Source organism: Amblyomma maculatum, chromosome 5 (genome assembly GCF_055883805.1).
Source record: "Amblyomma maculatum isolate TAMU_Amacu chromosome 5, ASM5588380v1, whole genome shotgun sequence".
NCBI lineage: Eukaryota > Metazoa > Arthropoda > Arachnida > Ixodida > Ixodidae > Amblyomma > Amblyomma maculatum.
In genome coordinates this window covers 43809442-43824220 of record NC_139348.1, presented here as the reverse complement: position 1 = coordinate 43824220, position 14779 = coordinate 43809442, and the positions used below count along the sequence as shown (strand labels likewise).

General features: G+C 50.3%; 1 protein-coding gene across 15 annotated transcripts in view; it reads right to left on the bottom strand.

The window, feature by feature from the left end:
* The window catches only part of LOC146188193 (sodium-dependent nutrient amino acid transporter 1-like), a 351255-nt gene that overhangs the window by 214146 nt on the left and 122330 nt on the right, over positions 1-14779 (bottom strand). For 8 of the 15 annotated variants that reach the window (XM_084603685.1, XM_084603683.1, XM_084603682.1 and 5 more), the window contains exons 5-8: positions 14160-14339; positions 13444-13575; positions 11497-11666; positions 9904-10082 (exon numbers count right to left, since the gene is read on the bottom strand). In XM_084603685.1, coding sequence (XP_084459811.1) covers positions 9904-10082; positions 11497-11666; positions 13444-13575; positions 14160-14339 — 661 coding nt within the window. Of the gene's footprint in view, positions 1-9903; positions 10083-11496; positions 11667-13443; positions 13576-14159; positions 14340-14779 lie in introns of those variants that run through there. The other 7 variants (XM_084603675.1, XM_084603674.1, XM_084603673.1 and 4 more) reach the window with 4 other exon arrangements.

Genomic DNA, 14779 nt, shown 5'->3' with positions numbered 1-14779 from the left:
TCTACTTGGCCACTGTGAACTTCTTAACCTCATACGCCCACCTAACTTTCTGCCGCCCCCTGCTAAGCTTTCCTTCCCTTGAAATCCAGTTTTTAACCTAAGAGATCATCGGTTATTCTCTCGTCGCACTATGTGTCTTGCCCATGCCCATTTCTTCTTCTTGATTTCTACTGGTATGTCAGTAACTTGAGTAATTTCACTGATCCACTCTGCACGTTTCCTTCCTCTTAATATTACCCCTACCATTTTACGTTCCATATCCCTCTGCATTGTCCTCAACTTAGGTAGAACCCTCTTGGTTAGCCTCCACGTGGCCATAGGTGATTACGGGTATGATGAAACTGTTGTATACTTTCCTTTTGATCGATACCGGTAAGCTGCTAGTCGAAATCTGCGAGTGCTTGCCATATTCGCTCCATTCCAATCATATTCTTGTTATTTCCTTTTCATGGTCCGGATCTGTGGTTACTACCTGTCCTAAGTAGACATATTCGCCTACTACTTCCAATGCTTCGCCACCTAACGTAAAGTGCTGTTCCTTCCCGAGGCTGTTGGACATTAAGTTAGTCTTCTGCATAATAATTTTCAAGCCTACCTTTCTACTTTGCCAGTCTTGGTCATCAATCATTATTTGTAGTTCATGCCATGAGTTACTAAGCAAGGCAACGTCAGCGAATCGCAGATCACTGAGTTATTCTCCATCTACCCTAATCCCTAACTGCCCCTATTCCAAGTATCTGAATATTGAATCAATGTGTGAATTCTATTGGGGAGATCGTGTCTCCTTGCCTAACACATCTCTTTCTAGGAATTTTGTTACTTTCTTTATGCAGACCTATGGTTGCTGTGCAGCCACTATAGCATATCTTGCAGTACTTTCACATACGGCACTTCCACACCCTGATTGCCTAATGCCTGCATGACCGCCGAGATTTCTACTCAGTCAAATGCCTTTTCGTGATCAATGAATGCAAGTATAAGGGCTGGTGGAAAGAAGACAAAGAACAGAAAACGCTGCGGCATCGCCATCACCATCGCTTGTCTCCGGCGTCCATCTCGCTCGCGCTGAAGCTGTGCCCTGAGGCTGTTAATTCGATCCCTTGTGCCCAAAGTACTGCCAGCGCTAGACGTTCCAACCAACCATTAAATCCACATTACACTTGGTGGAGGTCATTCTGAAGTTCCCTGTACCCATCTCGCCCTAGAACTTCGCAGCAGAACATTGACTACCCCAATGACGGAGCCGACTTCATTGCACCTGCCTCCGCCCGTCACCTGCACAGGTGCGCTCCGTCAACGGGACCCGACTACCTTCAGCGGAAGCAGCGATGACGACGTCGACGATTGGCTGACCACTTACGAACGGGTCAGCCGTCACAATAACTGGGACGACAACCGTAAGCTCAACAATGTCATCTTTTACTTGAGCGACGTCGCTAATCTGTGGTTTCGAAACCACGAGTCGGACTTTTCCACCTGGGCGAATTTCAAGACTAAATTTTCTGATGTCTTTGGCCGCCCCGCCGTCCGAAAACTCCGCGCGGAACAGCGTCTTCGATCGCGACTACAGCTGCCCGGTGAAACGTTCACCAGTTATATTGAGGACATTGTTGATTTGTGTCGCCGCGTTGACCCGACCATGACCGAGGCCGTTAAGATACGTCATGTCCTCACAGGAATTGATGCCGGCGCTTTCAACATGCTTATCGCCAAAGGCCCCAATACGGTCAAGGAAATATACGACCTCTGTCAAAGCTACGACGAACTCCGCAAGGAGCATGCTTTGATTCGCCAGCCTGATGCATCACTCGCTGGATTAGCCGCGGAGAGGGAGTCATCTAGCCTCTCGGAAGACATCAAGGCTTTTATACATCAGGAGGACGCGCGCCAACTGTCCCTACAGCCATATGTTAAGGAGTCGTCAACAACTGGCCTTGTTCCGGAGCTTCGCCATGCAATCCAGCAGCATGTCTCTGAAGTCCTCCCTAATCCTGTTCCTCAATCAGCTCCGGTCGAACCCTCGATGCCATTACTCACGCCCACAGTTTCATCCTCCGGCGTTGCGCCACTGAGCTACGCTCCAGCATTCGCGCCGGCTCCTCCTCAAGTATTGCGTCGCACGTATGCCGAAGTCACTTCAAGTCCACCGCCTGAGCCAGCATATGCCTATGCTTCGCCCCCCATGCGGTCCGCACCAACAGCCTTTGCTCCCCCCTTGCGTCAGACACCATCTCCATGGCGCACTGCAGACAACAGGCCTATTTGCTACCACTGCGGCATCCCCGGACACACTACACGCTACTGCCGGCGCCGAATAAATATGGCCTTTGCTGTACGGCCTGCGCCGCTTTATTTGGCCCCCCAGTTCCCAGTCCCATCGGGTCCTCCAACAGCACCCCCTGAACCTCCGGACTTCCGCCCTCGTCGTTCGCCATCACCACGTCGCCGCTCCATTTCGCCTATGCGCCGACGACCCACTACCCAGCCGGAAAACTAACCGCCGCAGTTCGCGAGGCACGAACTGCGTATCCGACCGAATTTCAAAGTCCTCGTCTTAATCCCGCGAATGTTATTCCTTTCATCGTTGAAGGTGTTCATACTCTTGCGCTCGTCGACACCGGTGCCGCTGTATCAGTTATCAGCCAAAAACTCTGCCGCTCCATCCGAAAGGTGACTACGCCTCTCGAGGGACTATCGCTTCGTGCCGCATCCGCTCACAGTATACAGCCGACAGCTATCTGCACTGCTCGCGTCGTCATTGCTGCAGCCTTGTACATCATCGAATTCGTCGTTCTCCCCACATGTTCTCATGACGTCATTCTTGGCTGGGATTTCCTGTCCCAGCATCATGCTATCATTGACTGCGCCAGTCCTCAAGTAGAGCTCATTGAATCGAGTGATGCACCGTCTGATGCCCTGCTCCACGAGCCGTGTCCTCGTTTTGCGACCAAACTCCTCGTAGCACATGACACAACCATCCCGCCCGTTAGCGCTGTTCTGATTCCCCTCACTGCCTCTTTTACCACCGCCGCGACAGTCCTCTTTGTGCCCTCTAACGTTGTCTGCCGCCGCCGCCACTTACCGCTGCCGTTTGCCGTCCTTGACATGAAAAACGGCGCTAGCACACTTCTGGTAGCCAATCCTCTTCCGTCTCCCGCTATGTTGATCGAAGGGGAGTGACTCGGCCGCATCGAGCCCGTGGACCTTCTGTCCACCTTTGATGATGTGTCATTCCCTGTTTGCCAAGTTGACGCCTTGACTATAACTCGTGTCGCTTCAGATCCGCTACAGCGGGACCTTTTTGACCATTCCGTGGACAGCGCTCTAGAACCGCGCCACCGCGAGCAACTTCTCGACCTTCTACACCAATTCCGCGCCTCCTTCGACATTCCGCAATCTTCCTAGGGCCGCACGACGACCGTTTCCCACCTCATCGACACTGGCTGCTCACCCACCTCTCCATCAGCGGCCGTATCGGGTGTCCCCGACTGAGCGCCGTGTTACTGCCCAACAAGTCGATGACATGCTGCAACGCGGAGTAATTAGAGAATCCTGTAGCCCATGGTCGTCTCCTGTGGTTCTAGTTAAAAAGAAGGATGGCTCCATACGATTTTGTGTTGATTATCGCCGCCTCAACAAAATCACTCGTCGTGATGTGTACCCCCTCCCACGAATCGACGATGCCCTAGACTGTTTGGAAGGCGCAGAATTCTTTTCCTCACTCGATTTACGCTCCGGGTATTGGCAGGTGCCCATGGCAGAGGCGGATCGTCCTAAGACCGCCTTTATTACTCCAGACGGACTATACGAATTTATTGTTATGCCATTCGGACTCTGTAACGCCCAAGCCACATTTGAAAGAATGATGGACACTGTACTGCGCGGCCTGAAATGGAACATCTGTTTATGCTACCTCGATGATATCGTCGTCTTTTCAACCGACTTCCCGACCCACCTGACTCGACTTCGCCAGGTCTTCACCTGCCTAACCCGCGCCGGTCTTCAACTCAACCTCAAAAAGTGCCGCTTTGGTGCCCGCCAGCTCGCAATACTCGGACATGTTGTGTGTAAAGATGGAGTTCTGCCTGATCCTGCAAAGCTGCGCGCCGTCGCTGACTTTCCGAAACTGACCACTTTGAAACAACTGCGAAGCTTCGTGGGCCTCTGCCCGTACTTTCGTCGTTTTGTTCGGAATTTCGCAACCATCATAGCCCCCTTTACACAGCTCTTGAAAGGCACCCCTAACCTCTCCTCTTGGTCGCCAGCCTGCGATGATGCATTCGCGACACTGCGCAATGTTCTGACGTCACCCCCAATCCTTCGCCATTACGACCCTACTGCACCTACAGAACTTCACACCGATGCCAGTGGTGTCGGCCTCGGCGCCGTCCTCGCCCAGCGCAAGCCTGGCTTCTCCGAATACGTTGTCGCCTACGTAAGCCGTGCTCTTACCAAAGCCGAGTCCAACTACTCCGTTACCGAAAAGGAGTGCTTAGCAATCGTGTGGGGTTGTAACGAAGTTCCGCCCTTACTTATACGGCCACTCCTTCGAGGTAGTTACAGATCATCACGCTCTCTGCTGGCTCGCGTCTCTCAAGGATCCGTCTGGCCGTCTCGGGCGCTGGGCTCTCAGGCTTCAGGAATACGACATCCGTGTAGTATACCGCTCTGGCCGCAAGCACTCTGACGCCGACGCTCTTTCTCGGTCACCGGTGCGCTCGCCTAACTCATCGTCCCCTCCTCAAGCACTCTTGTCAGCACTCACCATTGAGGATATGCCTTTCGAGCAACGACAAGATCCTTGGGTTTCTAACCTGCTGGATATCCTTGGCACTACTTCCGCGGCTACGCATCCTCGGGCACTCCGCCGACAGGCCTCCCATTTCGCCATTCGGGACGGCCTTCTCTACCGCAGGAACTACAACTCAGACGGCAGAACGTGGCTTCTTGTCATTCCGCGCCACCTCCGCTCCGAGGTTTGTGCCCACCATCACATTGACCCTCAAAGCGCTCATGCCGGCGTCCTCAAAACCTATGATCGAATACGTCAGAGGTACTACTGGCGGGGAATGTACAATTTCGTACGGCGCTACATTCGCTCTTGTACCGCCTGTCAACAACGCAAGATTCCTCGCCACCCCGCTGGCCCTCTCCAGCCTTTACCTTGTCCATCTCGCCCGTTTGATCGCGTGGGAATCGACCTTTATGGTCCGCTACCATGCACGGCCGCTGGTAATCGATGGGTCATCGTCGCAGTCGATCACCTGACCCGTTACGCCCAGACTGCTGCACTTTCCGCGGCGACAGCCCGAGAGGTAGCCCATTTTCTTCTACACCACTTCATTCTTCGACACGGCGCCCCTCGCGAGCTACTGAGTGACAGAGGTCGTCTCTTTCTTTCCGAACTAGTTCAAGAGCTCCTGTCGTCTTGCAAATCGATACATCGGGCTACAACCGCGTACCACCCACAAACAAACGGCCTCACGGAGCGCTTCAACCGTACGCTTGGGGACATGCTCGCAATGTATGTTACATCTGAATCGGGAAGCTCCAACTGGGACCAGGTACTGCCATTCGTAACGTTCGCGTACAACACAGCCACCCAAGCAACAACTGGGTTTTCGCCCTTCTTTCTCTTATATGGCCGTGAACCATCTTGTACTCTGGACACAATTTTGCCATACCATCCAGATGCCTCTGAGTACAGTGCCTTGTCAGATATTGCACAGAAGGCCGAGGAATGCCGTCAGCTAGCTCGCACGTTTACCTCCAACACTCAAGGCTGTCGCAAAGATCAGCATGATACCGATACCCCTGCTCCCACGTTCCTGGCCGACAGCTTCGTTTGGCTATGCGTTCCTGCCACCAACAAACTAGACACCAAATACCACGGACCTTATCGCGTCTTGGAACGCACATCCCCTGTGAACTACATCATCGAGCCAGTCACCCCTTCTTCCGACCACCGCCGTCGCGGCCGCGAGGTTGTCCACGTTAGCCGCCTCAAGCCATATTACAACCCTCTGGTCGTCTCTTCTCCCTGAGTCGCCAGGATGGCGACTTCTTCACGCGGGGGAAATGTAAAGAAGACAAAGAACAGAAAACGCTGCGGCATCGCCATCACCATCGCTTGTCTCCGGCGCCCATCTCGCTCGCGCTGAAGCTGTGCCCTGAGGCTGGTAATTCGATCCCTTGTGCCCAAAGTACTGCCAGCGCTAGACGTTCCAACCAACCATTAAATCCACATTACACTGGTTATATTCCGACCATTTTTCTATCACCTGGTTGATAGTATTAATATGATCGAAAACCTGCTTGATCTTTTGCTGGATTGCAGTCTAAGGTTGTGCTGATTTTAATAGCGATTGCCTTAGTAAATACCATATGCGTAACTGACAGTGAGCTGATTGGTCTAATTTTCCAGGTACTTAGCGCCCCGTTCTTATGAATTAAGGTAATGTTCGCGTTCTTCCATAGTTCCGGCACCGTCTGTGACACCAGGTACTGCGTAAACAGAGTGGCCAGTTTTCCTAGCACGCTATCCCCCCGTCCTTCAACAAATCTACAGTTACCTGATCCTCTCCAGCTGCTTTCCACTTTTTCATAGTTTCTAACGCTTTCTTAACCTCATGCTCAGAAACTGGCGGAACTTCTGATTGCTTTTCCCTACTGTCAATCTCATTATTTTCCTGGCCTCTTTGGCTGCTGTAGAGATCTGCATCTTCACGGTGACATCGCCTGCCTTGTCCCTAAGCACATTCATCTGATTTTTTGCCTATACCCAATTTCTTATTCACTTCTTCACCGCTTTAAGGGTTCCCCCCACACTTTATAGCATGCTTCACTTTGTCCATGTTATACGTCCTTATATCGGCCACTTTGCGCTTTTTGATTAGCTTTGGTATCTCTGCCAATTCTATCTGGTCTGTTGAATTGGAAGCTTTCATACTTTGGCGCTTCCTAATCAAGTTTTCGTCCGCTTATAAAGCTTACTGTTGTCATTTTTAACTATCCTACCGCCTATATACTTCTACGGTGCACTCGGTAATGATATCTCCCCAAATTAGTGTTAATTTTTTTCTTGGTTAATGTCGTCGTCCTCGGTTAGAGCTGAATATCTATTTCGTAGCGAGATCCTGAACTCTTCTGACCTCCCCTTCACTGCTAATTCGTTGATGAACATCTTTCTTACTAATCGTTTTCGTTGCTTGTTTGTTTTTGCACTAATTCGGGACCTTACCATCCCATAGTCACTGCATCGCACTTTCCCGATTACCTCTACATCCTGCATAATGGCGGGGTTAGAACACAATATAAGGTCAATTTCATTTTTGTCTCCTCGTTAGGACTTTTCCACGTCCACTTCCGGTTCTTCGGTTTGCTGAAGAAGGTATTCATGATTTTTAAGTCATCTCGCTCTGCAAACTCAACCAGTAACTCCCCCTGCTTCTCCTAGAACCAAAGCCATAGCCACCCATCAAGTCATTTCGCTCTGCAAACTCAACCAGTAACTCCCCCTGCTATTCCTAGAACCAATGCCATAGCCACCCACAGTCTGGTATCCTGCCTACATTTTTGCTACCTTGGCATTGAACTCGCCCATTATTACAGTATACTGTGTCTTTCCTTTTCACATTGCCGACACCTTCGTAGAAGCTTTCAACTGCTTGGTCATCATGACTACATGTAGGTGCGTAGGCCTGTACAATCTTCAATTTATAAAGCTTATCGAGCCTAATTACGATGCCTGCCACCCTCTCATTGATTCCATTGAATTCATCTATATTACCAGCTATATACTTATTGACAAAGAAACCTACACCTAGTTCTCACCTCTCCGGTAAACCTCGATAAAACAGCACATGCCCGTCATTCAGTACAGTATATGCCTCATACGGCCTCTTAGCCTCACTAAGGCCTATGATATACCATTGCACACCCTCTAGTTAATCTACCAGCGCTGCTAAACTAGCTTCACTAGCTAGGGTTCTAGCGTTAAACGTTGCCAAGGTCAGTTTTAAATGGAGGCCTTCCAGCAGGCCAGAAATTCTTAGCACCCCCTTCTGCGTCACAGGTCTGACCACCGCCGTGGTCAGTTGATCTGGCTACGGCCAATTACTATACCAGAGTGGCCAACTCCTATTCTGGTGAAGGAGTGCTTTGCCGGAGGTGTTCGTGGGCATCAGGTCGCACCCCAAACCTGTTTATGCAATTCCTTCGGAACGCGGATATTTTTTTTTTTTTTGATCTGGTGGAGAATTGCGTGGTACCGGGATTTCATCCACGGTTCTCTTGCATGCGAAGCGGATGTTCTACCTCTACTCCACCGCGGCGTGCCTATTCATGGTTACACATCGTGAATCTTTATTTACACATCGGTACACTTGCAATTGGCTTCTTCATCCACTGTGCATTTGTCAAGCGAGCGCACGCGCCGCGACTTTTCTGAGTAGCGTAAAGAGTACGGAGCACGCGCAGTGAGGTGCGCGGATGGTGATGACGTTACTCGCGGCGACGCGGAAAGAGCGGCGGCTCTCGCAGCGCACATCTGCGGCACAGCGCAACCGGTCGTCATGGCAACGGCGCATGCGTACTTGTGACCTCCGCCCGTTCCAGTGACCTTGGCTTTACATGGTGTAGTGAAGATTTCACTTCAAAATTTCAGGGGGGCACTTCAGTCCCTTTACGTGCTGAATCAAGGCGAAAACATTTTAGCCACCGTGCTGCGATCCTTGGAACGCCCCTGATGATCGAGCGAGAAAGAGGAGTTTCTCTCTCTCTCTCTCCAAGAGTGGCTCCCTTCTTCATTATCGAAGCTTACTCCAGAGATATTGAAATGTTAAATATGACGCCTCTCTCTAGAATCCCCCATCTCTCTTTCCACTTTCTCTTTCTAGAGAGATAGAGTAGAGACAGACTCTCTGGAAAGGGAGACTCTTTCTCTACTCTTTCTAGAGAGAGACAGGGAGAGTGAGGGAGGAAGAAGAGAAGGAGAGAAGCTGAGAGAGGGAGGGAAATATGGGTAGACGGAGAAAGGGCAGGGAAAGCGAAAGAACTATCGTCTATCACTACGTCCTGCTATATACCTAAACCCTACCGATATCCCGCGGAATCTCACGGACAGCTCTCGCGCACAGTTTCTGCGGACGCCACTCATAAACTGTAAGCTTTAGCTTTAAAAAGGATCACCTCTGAGTAGCGTGGGTAACGAAATGCGGTCCGAAAACCTGCAGCGCAAACACCGGCCTTCTGTGCCGCAGCCAACACTTGGCTCGTGTCCACCGCTCATGTATGCTCCCGCATTGGTATGTGTACAGCATGATGAAATGGTGACGAATTATATTTGCCGCTTTAGGGCTTCGTGATGATCGTTCGCGAAGACAGCGTGTTTTAATTCACGTTAATATGTTACTATAATTAGCCCAGTTTCGTCCTGTCGAGAAAAATCATCTCTAATGGATGTTCAATTAAAAACGTCTTGTGCTAGATGTTGCGCCTGCCCCGCAGCGTTCCCATTCTTTGGCGCGCCCAGCCACGTTTTCTCCTGTAATCCGCTATGTTACGCCAAGGAATCACGCCTGTCTTTACTCTGTAAAACATGCTCTGTCAACGACCATTTTATCTTAACACCAATTGTATCATTGCCTTGTTCAAACAGCATCTTCAATCGCTTCTGTATCCCTCTCTGGGTGGAAGTACTTACTGGTAAACGATAGAATAGCTTAACAGAAAGCATAGGAAGTTACTGACGACGGGGTGCAGGTTACTAAAAAAAAGAAGAAAGACTTGTAGCCTCCATCTTCCTATAGTGTGCATATGACTGTGTCCTGCGCTCAGTGGCGGAACTCTATAAAAGTGCGCGAATTCTGACACCGCATAAAATAACAAAGATTTTCCACTCACGGCTGTGACTGGTGCACAGGGTCGTAGACGCCTGGTATGCAGCCAGCGGCTTCTTTGTGGTAGTCTCTAACGGGCACCACGACCACCAGGCCATCGTCACCGGATATTGGTAGCCCCTGGTCGAGCTGCTCTCGGCGGAACAATTCTGCCATTCTCGAGCGTACGTTGCTACACAGCGGCTGCGAGTGAGTACCTTGCCCTATCAGTGAGTCTATGTAGTGCTCCGTGTGTGCACAGAGTCAAGCTCTGAGTTACTTCAACGCAGGCTACTGCCTAGCATTTTTAATAAGTGTTTATGTCACTCAATACTCCAACCTCCGTCGTTGTGCCCTAAGTCTGAAGAGCTCAGAGTAACGAAGAGCACTAAACGTGACCAGGACGAGAAAAAATGACACGCGAAGAGCCGATTATCAACTGAACCTCTGTATGAAAGGATTGTGTTTATAAGCTTATAAAACATGCGCGAGCAAGCGCAGGAAGCCGAATAAAAAACAAACAAAGAAACCAAAGGAAGACAGAGGTGTGACACTCTCAAGAAACAAGGCGACTTCTGGATATGTCGGTCCAATGTTTGCTGCGATCAAGAAAAAGCTGAACGTTTCCAGGCTCAGTACAGGAATGTGATTTGTAAATACAGCCCAACAGATAGCGCCGCGGTGGACAAGAGTTCTCTCCACTGTCGTGTAGAAAACTTGAGACGGGAAGGTGCCTCAGCGTGCCCGGCAGCCTCGACAACGACCGGTAGCTGGAGTCCAAAGCTCCCTCATATGAAATCTTGCCACCCATTGTCCCGACTGCGGTAAAAGAAACTGATACCAAGTGCTCACTGGACCTGGGGTGCACCGGCGTGTGACGAAAATGCAAAAATCAGATTACTTACGAAACAACTACAGCGTGTCTGATGGCTTGATGGCACATTCCGTTTGTCGCCGAGTCCTTTGTCACGTTCTAAATTGCCACACCTAATTTGCTAATTAAAATTCTTGTTTCACTTTCTTTTAGGTGTTCTGCGCCTGCAAGCGCTGGTTTTAGAGCTTTTATAAACGAACGTTTTTTTTCGCATTTAAATTTCGTTGAGAGCGCTTCGTGTGTCTCGTTTCTTTCATCGTCCTGGTCATTTCGCGCTGTTCCTTCTGCCAGTCCTTGAACATATCGAAATTTTTTTTTTCTCTGTACTCTGTTCTTTTACCTAAGCATATGCATATACTTTTTTTATAGTGAGCGTGCATGCACGCGATGCATAACGTTACTTGCATGTAGTTGCAGTAGCAGCAAGAGGACTAGTTGCTGTAGTAGTTATATAACAGTTAAGAGGGAATTGGTGTACAATTTTAACGGATTTTCGACGCTGCAAGCTTCGAAAGTGTAATAAAAGAGAATGTATCATACCCTAACTACGCCCTAGTATATAGAAGTAATATAAGAATAAAGGAAAGAAAGAGAAAGGGGATATAAGCAGAAGAAAAAGCCGACTACATCAGCAGTTAACTTCTGTATAGTCCATGCACGCTAAGTGGGTCGGGAGCTTTAGAAAAACTATCACGTTATCAGTGTCCACTCACAGAAGGCGGTAACGCGTGCACAAGCGCTCACCGCCGGGGCGGCGTAGCATGCCCTGTCGCTGGCCACCATCTCCCCAGCGGGGCAGCCAGTCCAAGAAAGGTTGCGCAGCCAGGATACCAGGTGGAGCAGGTGCTGGGACAGCAACACCGAGTCGCCCAAGATGTGCACCACTGCGCACAGGCTCATAGTGTAGCCCAGGCCTGCGGGTGCGGCGACCAGCTGCCATTATCGAAGTCTTTCGGTCGCATTTGGGTATAGTGTTTCTGTCAGGAACAGTATAAGACAGCATTGCCCCTTTTCTGGGCGCATATTTTTTATACGCATGCGAAGGAAATTGAAACTTAGAGGGCCCGCATTTGGCAAGCATCCGTATTGCGCTCCCTTTCACCCACTCTTCATCCCACAGCTCAACCTGCTGGGAGAACCATTTTTCGCTAAAAGCCGTTTCAGAAAAGGCACTGTGTAGCTTTTATTTTTCTTAATCATTGGGGAGTACGTTCTGTTGACGTCCTGCACTCCTTCTGAACACCATGACGGAAGATTAGGGGACCCTACATGTGATCAATAAACCCATATTGTTGCATTCCAGTGATACCTATGCATGTTCGCACTTCAGCAATGGAATCGACTGCATGCTTCTGAGAGAATGGCATCTCCTCTTTTGTCATTCCAGACGTGGTAACTGCCAGTGAATGTTCCAGTCAGAATCGAACACGCGTGGATGAGAAACTGAGCGGCAAGTGCATTGAAAAGGAGGCTTCCCGCCGAACAGCATAGAAGTGTTACCCTTACATTGCACTCAGGCCGCTTGCATCTCTGACCCCCCGTCATCAGTCCAGTGTGCTTGACCACGAAGTCGGGGCATTTAGGAAACAACGTTGTGTGAAGTACCTGCTTTGCATTTCTTTTGCCGCTTCGGTGTCGGGTTGCACCCGACTCTGGTTTGGTTTGTGGTATTTAAAGGCCCACTGTCCACCCTCCGGTCGAAAATATTTTCTTCCCCGGTGACTGTGAGACTTCGCCCCTGGAACGCAAGGCCGCAAAATGTTTTTGAAAAGAGTAACTAATAACGCAGTTACAGCCACCGCAATCACCCGATTCTATCCTGCCTCTCTCCTTCCGTTCCCTCGCAAAGGTTTTTCACTCTCCTGCCCGAGGTCGTCTAGCCTCCGCAATACAAATTCCCCTTCCTCCTCAGCGTTTGGCGGAAGGTGGGGCGTGGCTCTTCGCGAGCGCGAAAAAAAAAAAAACGGTCGAGGGAGCGCGCGCCGCTGGATTCAGTCTGGCCGTGGCGAGGGAAAAGCGCGCTGCGAGCGGTAGACACCCTCCTTCACCCGTCAGTCAGCTAGACGGACCAATGGACGTCGTTCCCGATACGTACGTCATGATCGGGGCCCGTCGGGCCAGCGCAGGGAGCGGTGAAGCTGGCTTCTCAAAGGAGAGCATGAGGGAGCTTTGAATTGTATTTTCGATGCTTTGCGGCGCGCGTGTCGCTGTAGAATTTTGCACAGACTATCTCCGGTACCTGATCGAAACACTGGGCTCCTTTTCTTAAAAGGGCCTTCCCTGGACAGTGGCCTATTAACGCCCAAAGCGAATCAGGCTATGAGAGATGCCGTAATGGAGCACTCAGGAAATTTCGAGCACCTGCGGTTCTTTACCGTGCACTGACAACGCACAGCACACGGGTGCCTTGCTTCTCGCCTCCCTCGAAAGGCGGCCGCCGAGGCCGGGATGCGATCCCACACCCTTGGAAACAGTAGTCGAGCGCCGTAACCACTGCGCCACCCCGGCGGGTATACGCACCCGACTCTAGTACCAGACTATAGTGTAACGGATACTAAAAAGCAACTGCAAATTCCTAAATTTGGTGCCTAAACGCGCCGGTAAATAAGGCAGACAAAACCAGTATACCATTATGGATAACCAAACAGTCCACACCCAAAGTTCTGATAGTGTCCGGTGGCGGCGACGTACCTATGAAGAGTGGAACGGCGCCAAAGATGCCCCGATTGCCATCTTCGGAGAACTGGGCCAGACTGCTCTCGAGGTGCATGACGGGCATCGCCACGGCGCACAGCAGCGTCAGGTAGGCCAGCATGAACGGAACTGCAGACAAAAGAATTTCCCGTAATGAAGTCGCTAATGAATTCGACGCTGATTGGAACGCCACAAGAACAACAACGGTGCTGAGAAGTCGAGCAGCTACTGTGCATGAGCTAGTAAAACTAGGCACCAGAGATGGTAGCGATCATATGAATTTAACAGGAGAAATTTATCTGTGGCTCTTGGGTTTCCAGTATGGCAATCTTTGCACAGAAACGAATATCGACGTCATTGAGCCTTCGCAGCAAATCAGTTTGAGTCCAGTGTTCCATCAGAGACTGAGAAAGTTTTTCTTCAATGATTCGGAATGGGCCCTGCGTTCTCGTCAGTTAACAAAAAAGATTGCTTTCTTAAAAGGTACCCTTCGTTGTGAAAGTTGCTGTGGTCCTCCTGCAGAAAATTAGGGTGTCTTACGGCTATTTCCGAATTGTTAGTTGTCCATCTTTTTACTACAGGGGTTGCCTCAGTGGAGGCCAGCATAAAATCTTAACCACCCGAACAATCAGACTGGACGCGCTGCTTCTGCTGTGACTAAGGGTGCTTTTCTACTGCAAAAGTAACGTTTAAAATCACTTAAGTCTACCAACCTCCTCGACTCCTCACTAAATGCCCACTTGATGGTCCTTGGCGAGATAATGGGGTAACGCACCTCCACCGTGAGCGATGGACATCTCGGGAAAGCGGGTGGCGTTGGCGCTGCCAGCCGTCATGATAAACAGCGTGGCCAGCTTTTGTGCGCGGCTTTGAAAGCCCAGCTGCGTCGTCGCCTGCGAAAAAGCAGTACGCACGAATTATAGCAGTTTGCTTACCACAAAGCGTTCTGCGATAAAGGGCCATCGAGTGTCCCTTTATCTTCAGCGATGAGAGGAGATAGCGGCGCTTGGCACCCTTCCCTCCTCTCGTCAAAATCTCGATCAACACTGCAGGCCGAAATTCTGTGCATGAGTTGTGGCGCCAACTAGAAAGCAATTTTTACTCCATCCTCACAGTCACGAAGGCGCATCAACTCTTAGCGCTGAACGTCCTTTATTGAGTACGCACATGGCCGTTCTGAGAAAGGAGTGCTGAAAATGGAAATTGGTCGCCACCGTTAAACTGCTATACCTTGCTAATATCAGCGGGTGGAGGATAAAGACAGCCAAGCACTTCTATCTGTTATCTCGAAGCGAACATTTTTTAAGCCAGGATATTTCGATTTCATGCCGAT